Consider the following 16,537-nt stretch of genomic DNA (forward strand, 5'->3'; position numbering starts at 1 on the left):
GGGGCACAGCTGCCTTCCAGAAATCTCTTTTCACCAAACGTATGTTGATTCCTTGCAGCCCTTTCCTGAATTGGATCTCTGTTTCCAATATCCCGTATTGTTTTCTTGGTGAAGCACAGCCTTTAGTTAATAGCTTCTAGAAAAAGGATGGATGGGGAGTATATTTTTCAAGACTGTGTATGTCTGAAAATATCGTTATTCTTTGTATAGAACTCTGGGTTGTAAATAATTATCCTTCAGAATTTTGAAGATATTGCTTCATTGTCTTTTAGGTTCCAGTGTTGCTGTTGAAAAGTCCCAAGCCATTCTAATTCCTGACCCTTTGTATGTGACCTGTTTTCTTCTCTCTAGAAACGTGTTGAATCTTTTCTTTTTCACCAGTGTTAATGAACTTCCCATTGATGCCTTTCATGATGTGTATTTGATTCACTGTTTTGAGCACTTTGTGAGTCCTTTCAATCTGACAACTTTAGTTCTGGGAACCTTTCTTGAGTCGTTTTGTTGATGATTTCCTCTCTTGTTTTCTCTGCTCATGCTTTCTGAATGTTGGGCCTCTTGAACTGGTTCTCTAATTCTCTTTTTTCTCATAGTTTCCATGTTTTTCTTTTTGTTCCACTTTCTGGGAGATTTCCACATCTTTATTTTCCAACCTTCCTGTAGAGTTTTTCATTTCCCTTTTTTGTGTTTTTGTGTTTTTTGGTAGCATTCTGTTGTTGCATGGATACAGTTATATCTCTGAGGATATTAATGACAAATTTTTGTCTATTTTTAGTTTTCTTCTCCCTGCAGTCTCATTTCCTCGAAGTTGCTTCTCTCCCCTGCCCCATTTGTTTTGGCCTTATTTTCCATGTTAGAAACTTTCCTTGAGTTCCTGGTAGACCTTGGTTATCTCCTAATGTTTAGAGTGGAGGGACTGAAAAGCTGACTGGCGGTTCTGAAGGTGAGGGTCAGGCCTGTAGGCCTAGAGCTCCACTGAGGGTGACCCTGGTGGGCCATCTATTGGGAACCTCTGATTTCAGGAACTTTAGCTCTTTCCCTGTTTTCAGGGCTGGTCATTCTCCTCCAGGAAGTGTCTTCTAATCTGCCTAAAAGGTAACAGTCTGGTTGGCAGTGTTCCGAGAGCCAGGTAGGGGAAGAGGACGGGGGTGGCTCTCTGTCGAGCATTTATCCTGCTTTTAGGCACCACCCCTGCTCCATTTTGGCGTGGCAGCCCTGCTCACCTGTGCCTGCTGTCCTCCGTCCAGAGACCTTTTGTGTTGCCCTCAAAAGAGAGCGCCCCCGGATGTGTGATGGGAGGTGCATGGGAGGACAGCTGTGCAGGAGCAGCGCGGGTGGGACCTAGCTGCTGCTTCCACAGCTTTCATTCCTTCTTCTTGATTCCCCCCCCCCAGTTCTTGAGACTTTTGAGGATTACGTGACATAAGCTGGGTGATTCCTCATTGCCCGCTTGGCGTTCCTGGGTCTGCTAAGTTTGTTACCATCCTGCATTCCTGATTCCAATATAGTGTTGTTATGTTTTCTTGTGCTGTCCTCTCTGTCCTTGAGGATTTGTCTCCTTAAAGAATCCATTTACTATAGTTTTATGGCGGTTTTGGAGGGAGCGAAGTTAGACGAGTGTTGGATCAATCGTTCTACCTGGAAAAACATCAGCAACAGTCATAGCAAATAGTATTGCTTACTTGGTGTCAGTCACCATTCTAAGTGCTTTGAATCATTAATTCTTCTAAATTTGGAAGTCTGAAAAACTTATATTTTTTTGCCAACTCTCAGAAAAAAAATCAGTTGGAAATCAAGACTGAATCACCTCTAATAAGTTCACTCAGAGGAAGAGAACAGCAGACCTGCAGAGGAGACATATGCTTCTCCCTCACTTTTCTTTCACTTCATTACTTTTCCTCTTTAATATATATATATTTTTCTTTTTTTTGTTCTCCCACAGAGGAGTGTGCTGCAGCTGCTGCACTCAAAGAGTGAGGTGGTACGGCAGTACATGGCCAGGCTCATCAACGCTTTTGCATCCCTGGCAGAAGGTGAGACGGCAGCTCTCCTTGCCGACTGAGGGAAAAAAATGAAAAGCTGAGAATTATGTTTTATTTGGCGGACAAAACTGAAGACTTAAGCCCGGATGCAGCATCTTACATAGCTCGGAGGGACTGCTCCGAAGAGGCAAGGGGGGAGCCGGGGTATATAGGAGTTTTTGCAAAGATGAGGTAGACAGAGCATCAAAAGATCACTGTTAAAGAAAGCCAGGCATCTCAAGTTAAGGAACTCAGCACTTTTCTGTGTACGGGAAGGTGCAAGAGTCTGGGCTCACTGAAATCATTCCTTTGACAGGCACCTCAGTGATCTAGGGCCATATCCTGTGCTCTCCCATCCTGAACCTCTTCAGGGTGCACCGCTGGGGGTGGCTGCAGAGGCTGAGGGCTTGGCAGTGGGCAGCCCGTTGGTCTCCATCCTGAGTTCCCTCAGGGCTCACCGTCCAGAGTGGCTGTAGTGGCTTGATGTCTGCAACATCCTTTGCTTACTGATACGGCAGGCAACATTTTTTTGTTTCATTGATACCTTCAAAGAGAAGAGCTAGGTCTTGTGGATGTGTTTTTCCCTGTGAAAACACATTCTTCCCCAAGTTTCTTAGCAATGACGTGATTCCTCAGTTTATTACTGTTTAATGCATCTAAGGTCTTTTGAAAAACTTAGTTGTTGTCATATTGCTGTAATTTATGTCAGAGCAAATTTTGATGGTTTTGGAGTTTATTTTGTTAGCCTTTGGTTTTATTTTGTAAGCTTTCTGGTATTGTAATGTAGTACTTTTTAGATTGCTCTCAAGATAGCAGGTAATGCATTTTTTATCATTCTCTACTTAAGGCCAAATAAGGTTGGTGAAATAAAGTGATCCCAATAAGCACTATACCATGTCTTTCAAAACACTAATCCTTTTAAATCAAGAGGATTTGAAAATTCCCAAAATAACATGCCACCATAATTTAATTCAAAATGGTTTTACAAAATGCCATTACCTCCCATAAATTCTAATTTGTTTGAGCTCTTTTTTTTTTTTTTTTTTTTTTTCGGTACGCGGGCCTCTCACTGTTGTGGCCTCTCCCGTTGCGGAGCACAGGCTCTGGACGCACAGGCTCAGCGGCCATGGCTCACGGGCCCAGCCGCTCCGCAGCATGTGGGATCTTCCCAGACCGGGGCACGAACCCATGTCCCCTGCATCAGCAGGCAGACTCTCAACCACTGTGCCACCAGGGAAGCCCCTGTTTGAGCTCTTTTTAACATGAATAATGGGAGTTTTAAATTGTGACTGTATGACACTCCAAAAGTTTTTTCATTCATTTGTTTGTTCTTCCAGCCATTTAACAAACATTTTATGATAAGCCAGAGTATGTGCCAGGGACCATTCATATAATACAGTTGAACTTTATGTCTGAAATTAATGTCATCTGTATCAAGATACAAGTTCACAACAGGCTAGTGATAGGGTTCCAGGTATGGTTCCTAACTTCTTCTCCAGGCCATGGGTGTGTCCAGAAAGCACTACTGGGCTGCCTCTATTGTTAAGACTAAGGGGTTCATAACACACAGATTCGTCACCCCATTTTTCCTTGTGATCTGACTTTTGGGTTCAAGATTTTGGGTAGGGACTTCCCTGGCGGTCCAGTGGTTGGGACTTTGCCTTCCAGTGCAGGGAGTGTGGGTTTGATCCCTGGTCGGGGAGCTAAGATCCCACATGCCTCACGGCCAAAAAACCAAAACACAGAACAGAAGCAGTATAGTAACAAATTCAATAAAGACTTTAAAAACAAAAAATGGCCCACATCAAAAAAAATCTTTAAAAAAAGAAAAAAAGATTTGGGGTAAATAAAAGACAGTGCTCCGCACAAGAACACAGTGGTGAATCATGTTTAGATGACAGGAAAAGTGGTTTTCCATTCATTAGATAGTTGATTGAGTAAAACCAACTTGCAGTTGAAATAATAAGTTTTCTAGAACATAAAATTACCCAAACTCTACGTGTGTTATATGCAAAGTTTTCATAGAAAGTGGTTTTGGAGCATGAACTTAACACAAGATAAATTTTCTCCCTTGATCATCTCTGGTTATATTATTAGGTCGCCGCTACCTTGCCCAGAGCACAAAGGTGCTGCGGATGCTGGAAGAAAGGCTGAAGGAGGAAGACAAGGACGTCATCACCCGGGAGAACGTTCTCGGGGCCTTGCAGAAGTTCAGCCTCAGGTGCTGACCGTGCAGTAGGTCATGGTGGTGCCTGTGAAATCAACTTGGGGGTTTCTTAGCCACTGTTTTGTGCTTATTTGGTCCCAGTGACAATCCAAGATGCAGGTGATATTTTTCAGTGAATGCTTAGAAGAGGTTGGGTGACTTTCTGAAGAGGAGCTGGAAAGCGTATCTTGGATCCACTAAACCGTCCTGCTCCTACACTTTAAAGCACTGTTACATTCTCCAATGACCATTATCTCGTGCTGACCAGGTGCTAGATGCTAGATTGTGTCTCAAGCCATGTGCAAGGTTTGGAGATAAGCACACGAATGCACCCCAATAGAGCCTCCACCTGCAAGTGCTCAGAATTCACTGTGGGAGAGGCACGTGTAAATGCACAGTCACAGTCGGTGGGGTAGATTGCTCTGTGGAAGTCAGGGGTGGAGCCTCCTGGTTCCTGGTCCACCCATCTCAGCCACCTGCCCTGTAGTCTCAGCCTGGACCTGGTCATGACTTGGGAGTGCTCCACATTAGAGATTTAAATCTTAGACACCTCTTCTTGAAGCAGATCTGATGTCCTCCCAGAGGCTTTTTTTTCTAAATTGGCAGCATTATTAAGGTGTATTTTACATACCACAAAATTTACCCATTTTAAGTGTACAATTCAATGATTTTTGGTATATTTACCGAGTTGTACAACCATCACCACAGTCTAATTTTAGAATATTTCCATCACCACAGAAAGAAACTTCATGCCTATTTGCATTTTCAGTCACTTTTCATTCTTATCCCTCGCCCCAGGTAACCACCACTCTGTTTTCTGTAGATTTACCTGTGACTGGCTTCTTTCACTTGGCATAATGTTTTTGAGGTTCATACAAGTCACATGTATCAGTACTTTGTTCCTTTGTGTTGCCAAATAACATTGCATTATGTGGACAGACCACATTTTGTGTATTCATTCATCAGTTGATGATATCTTGGTTGTTTCTACTTTTTGGCTATTACGCATAATGCTGCTATGAACATTTGCATACAAGTCTTTGTGTAGACATATGTTTTCTTTTCTCCCGGGTAGGTATCTAGGAGTGGAATTGCTGGGTCATATGCTAATTCTTCCAGAATCCATATTCCCTGATGACCACCTGACTTTCTCGTTGACTACTAAGAATTTTAGTACCTTGAGTCCCTAACTTTTTCTGTCAGTCCCTAACTTTTTCTTCCCACCAGTTGTGGTTAACATCTGACTGACTCTCACTAATAACCTAAAACCTGAAAAAGGACATATTCTAAGTGTGTATATATTTTGTGGGGGGAAAGCTGTAGGTATGTAGGCCCTACTATTTGCCATGTCTCTGCTGATGAAAATTTCTTGTTCTACCTGTATGAATTGAAAGAACTATAAATAATCTCCAGAGTTATTGCTTCCTCAGATCACAGGAACATGTTTCTGTTTGTTTATAAAGATGATTTAGCTTGATGTTGACTGTATTTGAAAAACTTTTAGAAATTTAACAACTGTAGTTATTGTAGTGCTTAGTCCTATCAGTTCTTAAGGTTGACATGATAACATCCACTGTAACACATTATGATGAGGCATTGGATTTTGTAAGATTTTACACCTGGACCTTGGGTAGAAAATAATTCCATATAAACTGTATTACCCAGGTTACTAAACTACCCTTACTCTATAGAGATCTGAATCAAAGTGGTATATGAGCTGGTCTTCTTTTTTGTGTTTCTTTACTTTTACATAGCTCAGAGTGCCTGAACTACATTATATAGACTAGACTTCAGGTAAAAATCTGTCTGTCAGTGAACCATTTCTATGACTCTGTTTCCTGGGTTAAGTAGACCAAAAGCTATCAATAAATATTTATTAAGTGTTTGAAGTAATACGCTGCTAATTCTAAATATTGCAAAGGAAACTTTCAGAGTAGGAAGTCTCCTTACTGCCTTATTTTTCTTTACACCTTTAATAATATACCTGAAAGGTAAAGAATTTATTGTTGTAGCTTCCGTTGTACAGGCCTAACAGTAAGATATTCGCCAGGGTCCGTAACTTCTGTAAAGTTTCTTTTCTGATAGGCATTCTCACTACTATGTACTGTCGCATGAAAGGCTTCTTGCTAACTCCCTGCAGGCTGTTTCATCCTAGGCGCCCACTGCAGACAGCGATGATTCAAGATGGCCTCATCTTCTGGCTGATTGACGTCTTGGAGGAGCCTGACTGCCTGTCAGACTACACGCTCGAGTACTCGGTGGCCCTGCTCATGAACCTCTGCCTCCGGAGCACAGGTCTCACTTGCCGTCCCCCTGCCCCCAGGCTCTGGAGTACCCACGAGCCTGATGTGGTCTGCCTTTCGTTTCCCTCCCAGAAAACTCAAAACAGAAAAAGAGTGTGAAGCATGTCCAGCTAGGTATAAAGCTATTGAATCCCTAAAGCCAAAATGCCACTCTGGCCTTGGAAAGAATAATTTATATATATATATGTATGTATGTATGTATGTATCTATCTATCTATCTATATATATATATATATATATATATATATATGCAGTACCCACATTAAGAGGAGATGGAATTCCATTACGTTTTTCTTCATTTTCATTGCGTTATTCAAAGGTAGGAAGTGAAGAACTATGATCTGTTTTATCTGAAGACAGAGACGTATGTGCCTAAGATTCCACAGGATTCAGTTGGTGACAGAGCAGTGACATTAAACCAGGCTTCCTGCTCTTAATCACAGTCGCCTTCCCCACTCCACCTCGTACAGACAGCGATTCCCATGTGACATCTCGGGTCATTTACGTCTTGATCAATAAAGGGAGTGATTTTAGCTTTCCTGCACGTTCCATCCCACTTAAATGATCTGTTCCCTGGGATGGAAGAAGCTTCGTTGGAGAGGTGCCACGTCCGGCCCATGGCTGACCTCTGTCTGAGAAGGTGTTGAGAAGGTGTTGGGAGAAGGTTACCTGGATAAATAGCTCAGGGGTATTTGTTAGAAGCTCCTTCACCCTCAGACGCCTTGGAATCTGAACCACCTAACTGTGTGTTGTTGACTGACTAAATGACTTACTTCTATCTTCTCTTTTAAAAAATAGCATATGCAAATTTCCTAGCTTTAAAACATTTATCACATTATAATCGGCTTTTCTTAAATATCATCAGTTTATTTGCAGTGATTGTCATGATGATGCTTGGAATTCCTGAAGTAGCTGGAGGATTTTTTTAATTTTTTAATTTTTTTATTTTTGCTGTGTTGGGTCTTCGTTTCTGTGCGAGGGCTTTCTCTAGTTGTGGCAAGCGGGGGCCACTCTTCATCGCAGTGCGCGGGCCTCTCACTATCACGGCCTCTCTTGTTGCGGAGCACAGGCTCCAGACGTGCTGGCTCAGTAGTTGTGGCTCACGGGCCCAGTTGCTCCGCGGCACATGGGATCTTCCCAGACCAGGGCTCGAACCCGTGTCCCCTGCATTGGCAGGCAGATTCCTAACCACTGCACCACCAGGGAAGCCCTAGCTGGAGGATTTTTAAGTGATGGCGTGTGCACTTGGGAGGAGAGCATGGCCCTTTGACTCATCGTGCTTTCAGTGTAGTGAACAGCTCTGACCTCCTGAATAATAAGAACCGCCGCCACTTACTGAGCACTGGGAGTGTGCTGCCCTATACTGAGCTGCCGGGACTTCCCTGGCGGTCCAGTGTTTCAGACTCCGCGCTTCCAATGCAGGGGGCGCAGGTTCGATCCCTGGTCGGGGAACTAAGGTCCCACGTGCCATGGCGCTCGGCCAAAAAAAATACAAAAAACAAAAAACTGATACTCTCTTGCTGTCTCATGCTCCTGTCTCCTTTTCTCATATTGCTTTGGGAAACTTTAGTGTTCACATCCTGAGATATCCTGAGCTACTTAATTCTACATAGCCCTTTGAGGTGGACATTATAATCCCCAAGGGACCCCAGAGGACGAAATTGGGCCCCAAGTCGGTGAAGTGACTCACCCAAGGTCACACAGCTCACAGGCAGAGGAGCCAAGGTTCATATTCAAGTCTGCCTGACCTGAAACTGTGCCTCTGAGTTTAGACATGTCCTGCTTTTGTTTTTTGGGGGTTTTTTTGTTTTTTTGTTTTTGCGGTACGCGGGCCTCTCACTGTTGTGGCCTCTCCCGTTGCGGAGCACAGGCTCCAGACGCGCAGGCTCAGCGGCCATGGCTCACGGGCCCAGCCGCTCCACGGCATGTGGGATCTTCCCGGACCGGGGCACGAACCCGTGTCCCCTGCATCTGCAGGCGGACTCTCAACCACTGCGCCACCAGGGAAGCCCTAGACATGTCCTGTTTTGTTTCTCTCTTTTTCTCCTAAAGGGAAGAACATGTGTGCCAAGGTGGCAGGCCTCGTGCTGAAAGTTCTTTCGGATCTGCTCGGCCATGAAAACCGCGAGGTACCCAGTCAGCGCCGTAAGCCCCGGGCTCGGGGGAGGGTGGCCCGGGGTACTTACTGCACTTGCCCTCTTCCAAGTATTTGTATAAGCTGCATCAGAGCTTTTATCATTTTTAAATTCTGGAACCCAGAGCAGGAGGCTGTTCCCTGGCTTCCCGTTTGTGAGCACAACTGCCGTTCGCTGGCCTGTGCTGCTCCCTCCCGGGGGTTATTTTTTCCTCCTGGTCATCTCCCCCTGCTTCACTCCTCCTACCATGTTGACACTCCTCTGCTGGGTTTAATATATGTCCATGGACATGTATGTAACCTGAAAGTGTATTTAATATTATGGGTGTGTTCAATTTGTATAAATAACATTGCCCTCTAAATCTCATCCTTTTCTTCCATTTTCACTGTGTCTTTAGGACCTTTCTCTGGTGCTTTCTGTACGCCTAGGTCCTTAACTCTGGCTGCTGCACAGCAGCCCCTTGTTGGCAGCCCTCCCGTTTCACTTATCCAGTCCCCCAGGGGTGCCCCGTTTGCTTGCCTTCACCCCTCTGTGCCACAGCCGTCCTCGGCGGACGTGGCCGCACTTCCCCCTCGAGGGCCCAAGCCGGAGCTTCCCTGGGGCCTAGGCACCCATCACTGCTGGCTCACCCCATGTGTCAGTTGGGTCAGAGTCCTGCAGAACTGTCCGCAGGATGGCCGTCCTGGCTTCTGCTCTCATCCATGTGGTGTTCTAGCCAATGGGAGGCAAGCCCTTTTTAAATAAAATAGAGGCCGTCCCTTAAGTGGAAGCTGTGTAGTGTGAATTCCAAGTGGCAGGCAGGACGGAGCAGAGGAAGACGGTACAGAGGCCAGACCTTGAAGGGCCCTGTGTCCTGTAGTAAGGAGTCAGGACTTCCCAGGTCGTTTCTACGGAAGGTTCCCGAGGTCGGGGGAGGGATGATTTGGCCCATTGCTGTAGAATCTTGGCAATGATGTAATGGTTGGGTTAAAGGGTGAACATAGCAGGCAGAGAGACCCTTTTGGGGATCTCATGTAGCCTAGGTCATGGACGATGATGTCTGAACCAGGACTGTAGCGGCACCTATGGAAAAGAAGGGTTCCCACTAAAGACGGCTTGGAGACCCAACACTGGAGGGTAAGAAGAGAGAGGAATCACTGACGCCTCCAAAGGTTCTAGCCTGAGTCATCAGGATGACATTAATTCAGCAATGACATGTAACGGGAGTAAACTTCGGGAGAGAATGATGCCCTTGGTTTTGAACTCTTCATTTTAGCTGTTGCCCTGGGGCGTGCCAGTGGAGATGTCTGTCACTTGGAGACCTGCCTCCTGGAGTTCAGGGAGCTGTGAAGGTGGCAGGGCTCGCCTTCCTCGATAGCCAGGCTGTTCTCAAGGCTAGTGTGTGACGTTTGGGTTGTATGGTATTTGAGAACCTGAAAATGACTGTTTTTTCTCCCCTTAAAGATACAGCCGTATGTGAATGGAGCGCTGTACAGCATCCTTTCTATTCCATCCATTCGTGAAGAAGCAAGAGCAATGGTAAGAAAACGTGCCCTGGGATTGGTCAGCTTCTGTCAGTGCCACGTTCAGAGGCTATTAGAACAAGGGGTTCCTGACGGGGCCCCAGGGAAGGGCTTCAGATAGCTTCTGAACTCCCTGAAACTGTATCCCAAATACATATTTGCAGTTTTCTGGGGAGAGAGTTTGTGGTTTTTATCAGATTCTCAAGGGATCCCAGCCGACAGGATTAAGAACCACAGCGTCAGAAGTTCCTAGAAGGTTTATTTTTTGGAAAGTTGTAGACATTTTTAAAAATTTAAGTGACTCATTTTACTTGGGGGCTTTGGGAATGCTTATGGATTTCATAGTAGGAGAAACTTAGCAAGAAAATGATGAAATGGAGAAAACCATCACCCAAATTCACCTCCAGGCTTCCTGGAGGAATTGTGGCAGTGAGACCTGGGGCAATCAAAACACTCCTCTAACCTGCAGGCATTCTGATAGCAATCAGGTGGAACAGATAAAACTGATAAAACTCTCTGGTTGGAAAAGAGTTAACTGAATATTTAATGTGTTTACTTTAGTGTTTATATTGGAAGCATAAAACAAACCTCAGGTGATTAGCATCTTCTTTTGAGATGACAAACGTTTCTAGATCTAACCAAAACCACTGGAGTTTTGTCCTTTTTCCTTATGACATGTGAAACCGTGTGTGCGTATTAAATGCTTAGAATGAAGGGATTAAATATATTTCCATCGTCAGAACGCAGGCTAAATTCAGTTTGAGACCAGTGAGGCATGTTCTTCCACTTGGCTTTGCTTACTTAGAAGAATTACTAAATCTTCTAATGGGTCATCTACAGTTACATCGGCGGTTATGCCAGAGACAAAAACTTATTTAAGATCCATTCTGTGTGGTCACGGTAAACAAGGAAACTTAATTGCCTACTGCTTTTAAAGAAAAAAAGAAATCTGCTTTTTCAATATAGAACAGGGGAAGATAAACTTGATTAAATTCTGCATTATGGTCATTCAGGTCAAAGGGAGGAATTGTCAACCAAGGCAGAGAACAAGGAAAAAAACATGTAGGTTGAAGAAAAAGAAAGAACAGAGGTGACATGGAGTCCAAAAGCATGTGGAGAAGGCGGACTTAAGGGCAGGAAAGGGACAGGCACCAAGTGGGGAAAAGAGACTCACTGTTGTCGGACACGAGAGGGGTGGCCCTTAGAGATCATCCAGGCCAGAGAGAAAAGAGATGGAAGAATGGGACAGCCTCAGAGCCCTGTGCAGCAATATCCAGAGGTCTCACACGTCTGTCATTGGAGCCCCAGAAGGAGAGGGGAGAGAGGTAACGGGCAGAAAAAGGGTTGAATAAATAATAATGAAAAACATAAACATAATAAGGCATCTAGGAAATCCCCAAATGTTTGGAAACTGAACAGCACAATTGAATTAGTTTTCTATTGCTGCATAAAAAATTACCCCAAAGTTTAATGGTTTTAAAAAAGTACTGCCTCACAGTTTCTATAGGACAGACGCTGGGGAGCAGATTAGCTGCGTGGTGCTGGCCAAGAGTCTCTCCTTTGATTTTAGTGAAGACTTCAGCCGGGGAGCCGAGGGCACAAGGATCCGCTTCCAAGCTCGCTCTCGTGCTGGCTGTTGTCTGGGGACCTCGTCTCCTGGCCAGGGGACTGCTGCATAGGGCTTCTCTCCACATGGCAGCTGGCTTCTCCCTGAGGGATCCTAGAGAGTCAGAGAGTGAGCAAGACAGCAGCCACAGTCTCCTTTATGACCCAATCCGAGAAGTGGCCACAGGACCGGCTCGGGTGCAGTGTGGGAGGGACGGCCCGGGAACATGCAGTCCAGGAGGGGGCTTCGTCTTGGAGCCTGGCTGCCACTCACTTCTAAGTTGCCTCTGGATCAAAGAAGTCGCAAGGGAAATTAGGGCTATTAATCTTTTGACGTATATCACAAATGTTTCCCCAATTTTTCATTGGTCTTTTACTTATGGGGTTTTGGTTATATGACAGCTTTAATTATAGTTAAATCCATTAATATCTTCCTTTATAGTTTCTGACATGTTTCTAGACAGCCTCTGAATTGTTGACTTTGAAAAGAAAACGTAGACCACTTAGATAGAGGTGTAAGTAGCATACGCTTCCCTCTGGCATTTTAACAGGGATCAAAGTCATAAGCAAATGGAGGAAGCTTTTGGACACTTCACCTAAGTAGTTACCTATTTATTTGTAAGAGAGGCCTCTAAAGGAGGATAGGGCTTCAACAGAGTTTTTCTAAAACCCTGAGATTTCCTCTCATTTCACTCTTACCCTTGAAGAGGTTTTTAGATTGATAGAGGGTATTACATCCTTTTCCTTTATCATATAACAGTAATAAAGGAAACCAGACAGTGAGGAGAACATCATCCGTATTCTCACCACCCTAACATCTGCTCACACGCAAAGCCAGGGAAGAACTGATGTTCAGACCGTGCCGGGTGTGTGTCAGCGCAGTCCTTTTGGAAAGAAGTCCAGCAGTGTATGTGAAAAATTATGAAAACCTACATATTTTGGATTCATTCCTTTGCCTCTGGTTATTGATGCAGAGGAGAAGAGCTCTGTGCATGACGAGGCTCATTTCAATATTTTTATAATAGTGAAAAACCAGAACATAAATGTCTGGTAACAGAGGAATTGCTGATGAAATTGTGGTTCTTTTGCTCACAGTATTAGTAGCTATTGAAGATGGTAATTAAGAAAAGCAGTATGAGACAGTATGGGAACTTTATTGTGTAATGAGGGATAAAAGCAGGATATGACGTTATAATAACTCTGTGTTTGCAACTGTGTAAAACATTTGTGTGCTTGTGGAAAATGAGAAAGAATACATAAAACTTAGATTAGTACCAAATGCCACTATGGTGGTCTTAAAGTAATACAAAAAAAAAAAAAAAAGGAGAAAAAGATACATGCGTGCCCTGAGGCCCATTTAAACTTTAAGAGAACACCAAGGTCTGGGGCCGGAGAGCAGATGCGATCAAGAGGGCCACCCTAATGCTACCCCAAGGCCTCCTGCACCCAGGGCTGGAGTAATTGTTGGCCAGGAGCTCTTCCCTGGGATCGAAACCCCAGCCAAACATTGCGCCCTGGGCTAGAGCAGACCAGATGCTCTGTCAAGGCTCTCAAGAGTTTCTGGGAGAACCAGGGAACTGGGCTCAGAAGCCACAAAGCAGGGAGAAATGCCCACAGACTCCCCGGGGCTGCTCCAGTGATATCCCCCCGTGCCTTGCACCAATGCCCCGGGCCCAGGCTCACGCTGCAGTGCCAGAAACTCTGCTCTGCTGTCCCTGAAGGGCGGGATGCCGCCTGCCCAACTGTCACAAGGACGTGTGTTCCCCGTGTGCCTGATTCTTCACACTGCCCACTTCTGAATCAGTCTCACGTGGGTGCAGTTGATTGGCAGGACCCGGGTCATCTGCCTGCACCCTGGCTGCAGGGAGCCTGGGAATGCTAATATTCTGGCTGCGGCCTTGGGAAATGAACACACTGTAGAGAAGCTCTTTTAAAAGTGTTCATCAGCCACAAATATAACAGTTGTCCATCACAGTTGGTAAGCCTGTTTGCTGTATTCCATGGCATCCATTATGTGTGGGCCTTTCAAAATTAGTGTGGAGGGCTTCCCTGGTGGCGCAGTGGTTAAGAATCCGCCTGCCAATTCAGGGGGACACGGGTTCGAGCCCTGGTGCAGGAAGATCCCACGTGCCGCGGAGCAACTAGGACCGTGTGCCACTACTACTGAGCCTGCGCTCTAGAGCCCGTGCTCTGTAACAAGAGAAGCCGCCGCAGTGAGAAACCCGTGCACCACAACGAAGAGTCGCCCCCGCTTGGCGCAACTAAAGAAAGACTGCATGCAGTAACAAAGACCCAACGCAGCCAGAAATAAATAAATAAATAAATTTATTGGGGGAAAAAATTAGTGTGGAAATCTTACTGAGAGGATAAATTGATATGGCATTTTTAGAAAGCAATATGACAGTATGTATAAGAGTCCTCAAAAATATTAATATTCTTTGCCCAGTAATTCCACTTCTGAAGCTCCATACAAAAACATGAACAAAGATTCATGTATCAGGATATTCATCACAGCATTACTGATCATAGTGGAAAACAGGAAACAACCTAAAGGTTCCCCAAGGTTCTGTCTTAACCCTCTTCTCTTCTCACTCTGGGGCCACCGGGAACCTTGTTTGCTCCCTTGCTTCAGCTACCAGCTCTCTCTTCTGAGCCAGAAACCCCTACCAGACACAGCAAGCACAGTTTCAACCGTTTATTAAGCATCTCCTATGTGCCAGTCTTCAGATTAGATGCTTTTTCTTTTTTTTTTTTTTTTTAGGTATAATTATGAACAGTGAAATGCACAAGCCTTACATATACAGTTCAATGCATTTTGACAAATATACGTATTTACATAACCAACACCCAATTATATCCTTTAAAAATCTCGTGTTAACTTGAGTTGCCATCCTTATTTTATAGTTGAGGAAAAAGGCTGGGAAGAGTTAAATAATTTGACCAAGGTCACACAGCTAGTTTATGGGGAAATGAGCATTACAGTCCAGATTTAACCTTTCTAGAAGGTAATGCTCTGCTTTAGATCATGGGAACTCACCATGTTCAAAACTGCACTTGGCACTTCTTCTTTGATTCGGTTAGAGCTGTTGATTCCAAACTGGCCTACCTAAACAGGAGCTTACTGGCTCAGGTAACTGAAAAGTCCAGGCATAAGCTTCAGGCACAAGCTTCAGGCACAGCTTGATCAGGATTCACACGTCACTTGATCCGTTTCTCTACCAGCACCTCTGTATTCTGCTCCCTCTGCTTTGGGTTCAATATCAGATACACTTTCCCCTTGTGGGGGTAAGAAGGCCTCATCAGCTCCAACCATACATTCAAGTCCCACAGAAAAGAGGAAGGAGGGGAAATAGACATTTATGGTCAAATCAGTATCTTACCTCTACATGGCCCTGGAATTCTGTTAGTCAGAATTGACAATTCTGATGTCAGTGTTTTGTAGTAAATAATACACACTGTAATGACTTTGTAATTATTTTGATAGAAAAAGAATGATGGCTGTTTAAAAAGAGGTTCTATTTCTTCTTTTACTTCTCTGAACATGTGGTTTTACTTTTCAAAGACCATTTTTGGCCCTAAAATCCAGAAGGCAGTGTATAACTACAGGGAAAACATGGGAGAGAAACCACCTCCCCAAACGACATACTGCCAGAGCTAAAAGGAAGACTTACACAGTAAAATTTTACAATAGCTTTTTAAAAAATAAATGTGTTATAATTAGGTCAGATAGCCAACCAAGAATAAAATAAGTTCCTTGTGAATTGTAAAAACAACAAAAGAATGTTTAGAACTGAGCAGAGGATTTTTATTGTGCATATCCCTTCCTCCTGAAAAAAAAAAGTTTTTTTGTTTTTTTGGGGTTTTTTGTTGTTGTTTAAATTTATTTATTCACTTTTGGCTGCATTGGGTCTTCGTTGGGTTGCGCGGGCTTCTCATTGCAGTGGCTTCTCTTGTTGTGGAGCACGGGCTCTAGGCTTGAGGGCTTTAGTAGTTGTGGCTCTCGGGCTCTAGAGCACAGGCTCAGTTGTAGCACACGGGCTTAGTTACTCCCCGGCATGTAGGATCTTCCCGGACCAGGGCTTGAGCCCGTGTCCCCCGCATTGGCAGGCAGATTCTTAACCACTGCGCCACCTGGGAAGCCCTGGGTTTTTTTTGATTAGGTGAAACTAACTCCATTGGAAAGTAGTTTCCCCCCAAAACTGAAATGTTAACTCTTACTCTCTCCAATCCTTCTAGGGAATGGAAGACATCCTTTGCTGCTTCATCAAAGAAGGCAATGCTGAAATGATCCGCCAGATTGAATTTATCATCAAGCAGCTTAATTCAGGTCTGTTTAATGCAAGAATCTATTATGTATCTTTTGAATCTTTCACATATGCTAGAAAGACACATGGGCTTTCTCAGAGGGGCTTGTCATGTCTTAGAGTTCATTCAAGAGGCCTTAAGGGAGGTGAGGAGACCCAAGTGAACCCACAAATGGAAGTTCAGCCAGGTAACCAAGGCCACTTTGTCCCATGATCAATAGTCTCTCATCACACTTTTGGCTTATAGTCAACAAAGAGAGTTCAAAAGCAGTTGCAGAAACCCTTTTCTAACTGGAAGTTCTCTTTATGTGGGCCTCCCCCTCCTAATTATTTCCCCCAGACCACTAGGGCGGCTGTCCCCGGGTCCGAGGGTCAGATAATGAAAACAGATGCCCATCTTTCCGGCACCACCATGGAAAAGGCCCTCGTCCTCCCACGTTCATTCACTCCAGAAGAATTCATGT

The 16,537-nt window shown here is 44.5% G+C and overlaps 1 protein-coding gene across 2 annotated transcripts in view; it reads left to right on the forward strand.

Annotated features, from left to right (window-relative positions):
- The window catches only part of ARMC9 (armadillo repeat containing 9), a 142,763-nt gene that overhangs the window by 55,124 nt on the left and 71,102 nt on the right, over nucleotides 1–16,537 (forward strand). For both annotated transcript variants that reach the window (XM_081241624.1, XM_081241623.1), the window contains exons 13-18: nucleotides 1,940–2,030; nucleotides 4,116–4,239; nucleotides 6,365–6,519; nucleotides 8,580–8,656; nucleotides 10,106–10,180; nucleotides 16,006–16,096. In XM_081241624.1, the coding sequence (XP_081097750.1) occupies nucleotides 1,940–2,030; nucleotides 4,116–4,239; nucleotides 6,365–6,519; nucleotides 8,580–8,656; nucleotides 10,106–10,180; nucleotides 16,006–16,096 (613 nt within the window). The remainder of the gene's footprint in view (nucleotides 1–1,939; nucleotides 2,031–4,115; nucleotides 4,240–6,364; nucleotides 6,520–8,579; nucleotides 8,657–10,105; nucleotides 10,181–16,005; nucleotides 16,097–16,537) is intronic.

Source organism: Mesoplodon bidens (genome assembly GCF_964165515.1).
Source record: "Mesoplodon bidens genome assembly, chromosome: 8".
In the NCBI taxonomy this organism is placed as follows: domain Eukaryota; kingdom Metazoa; phylum Chordata; class Mammalia; order Artiodactyla; family Ziphiidae; genus Mesoplodon; species Mesoplodon bidens.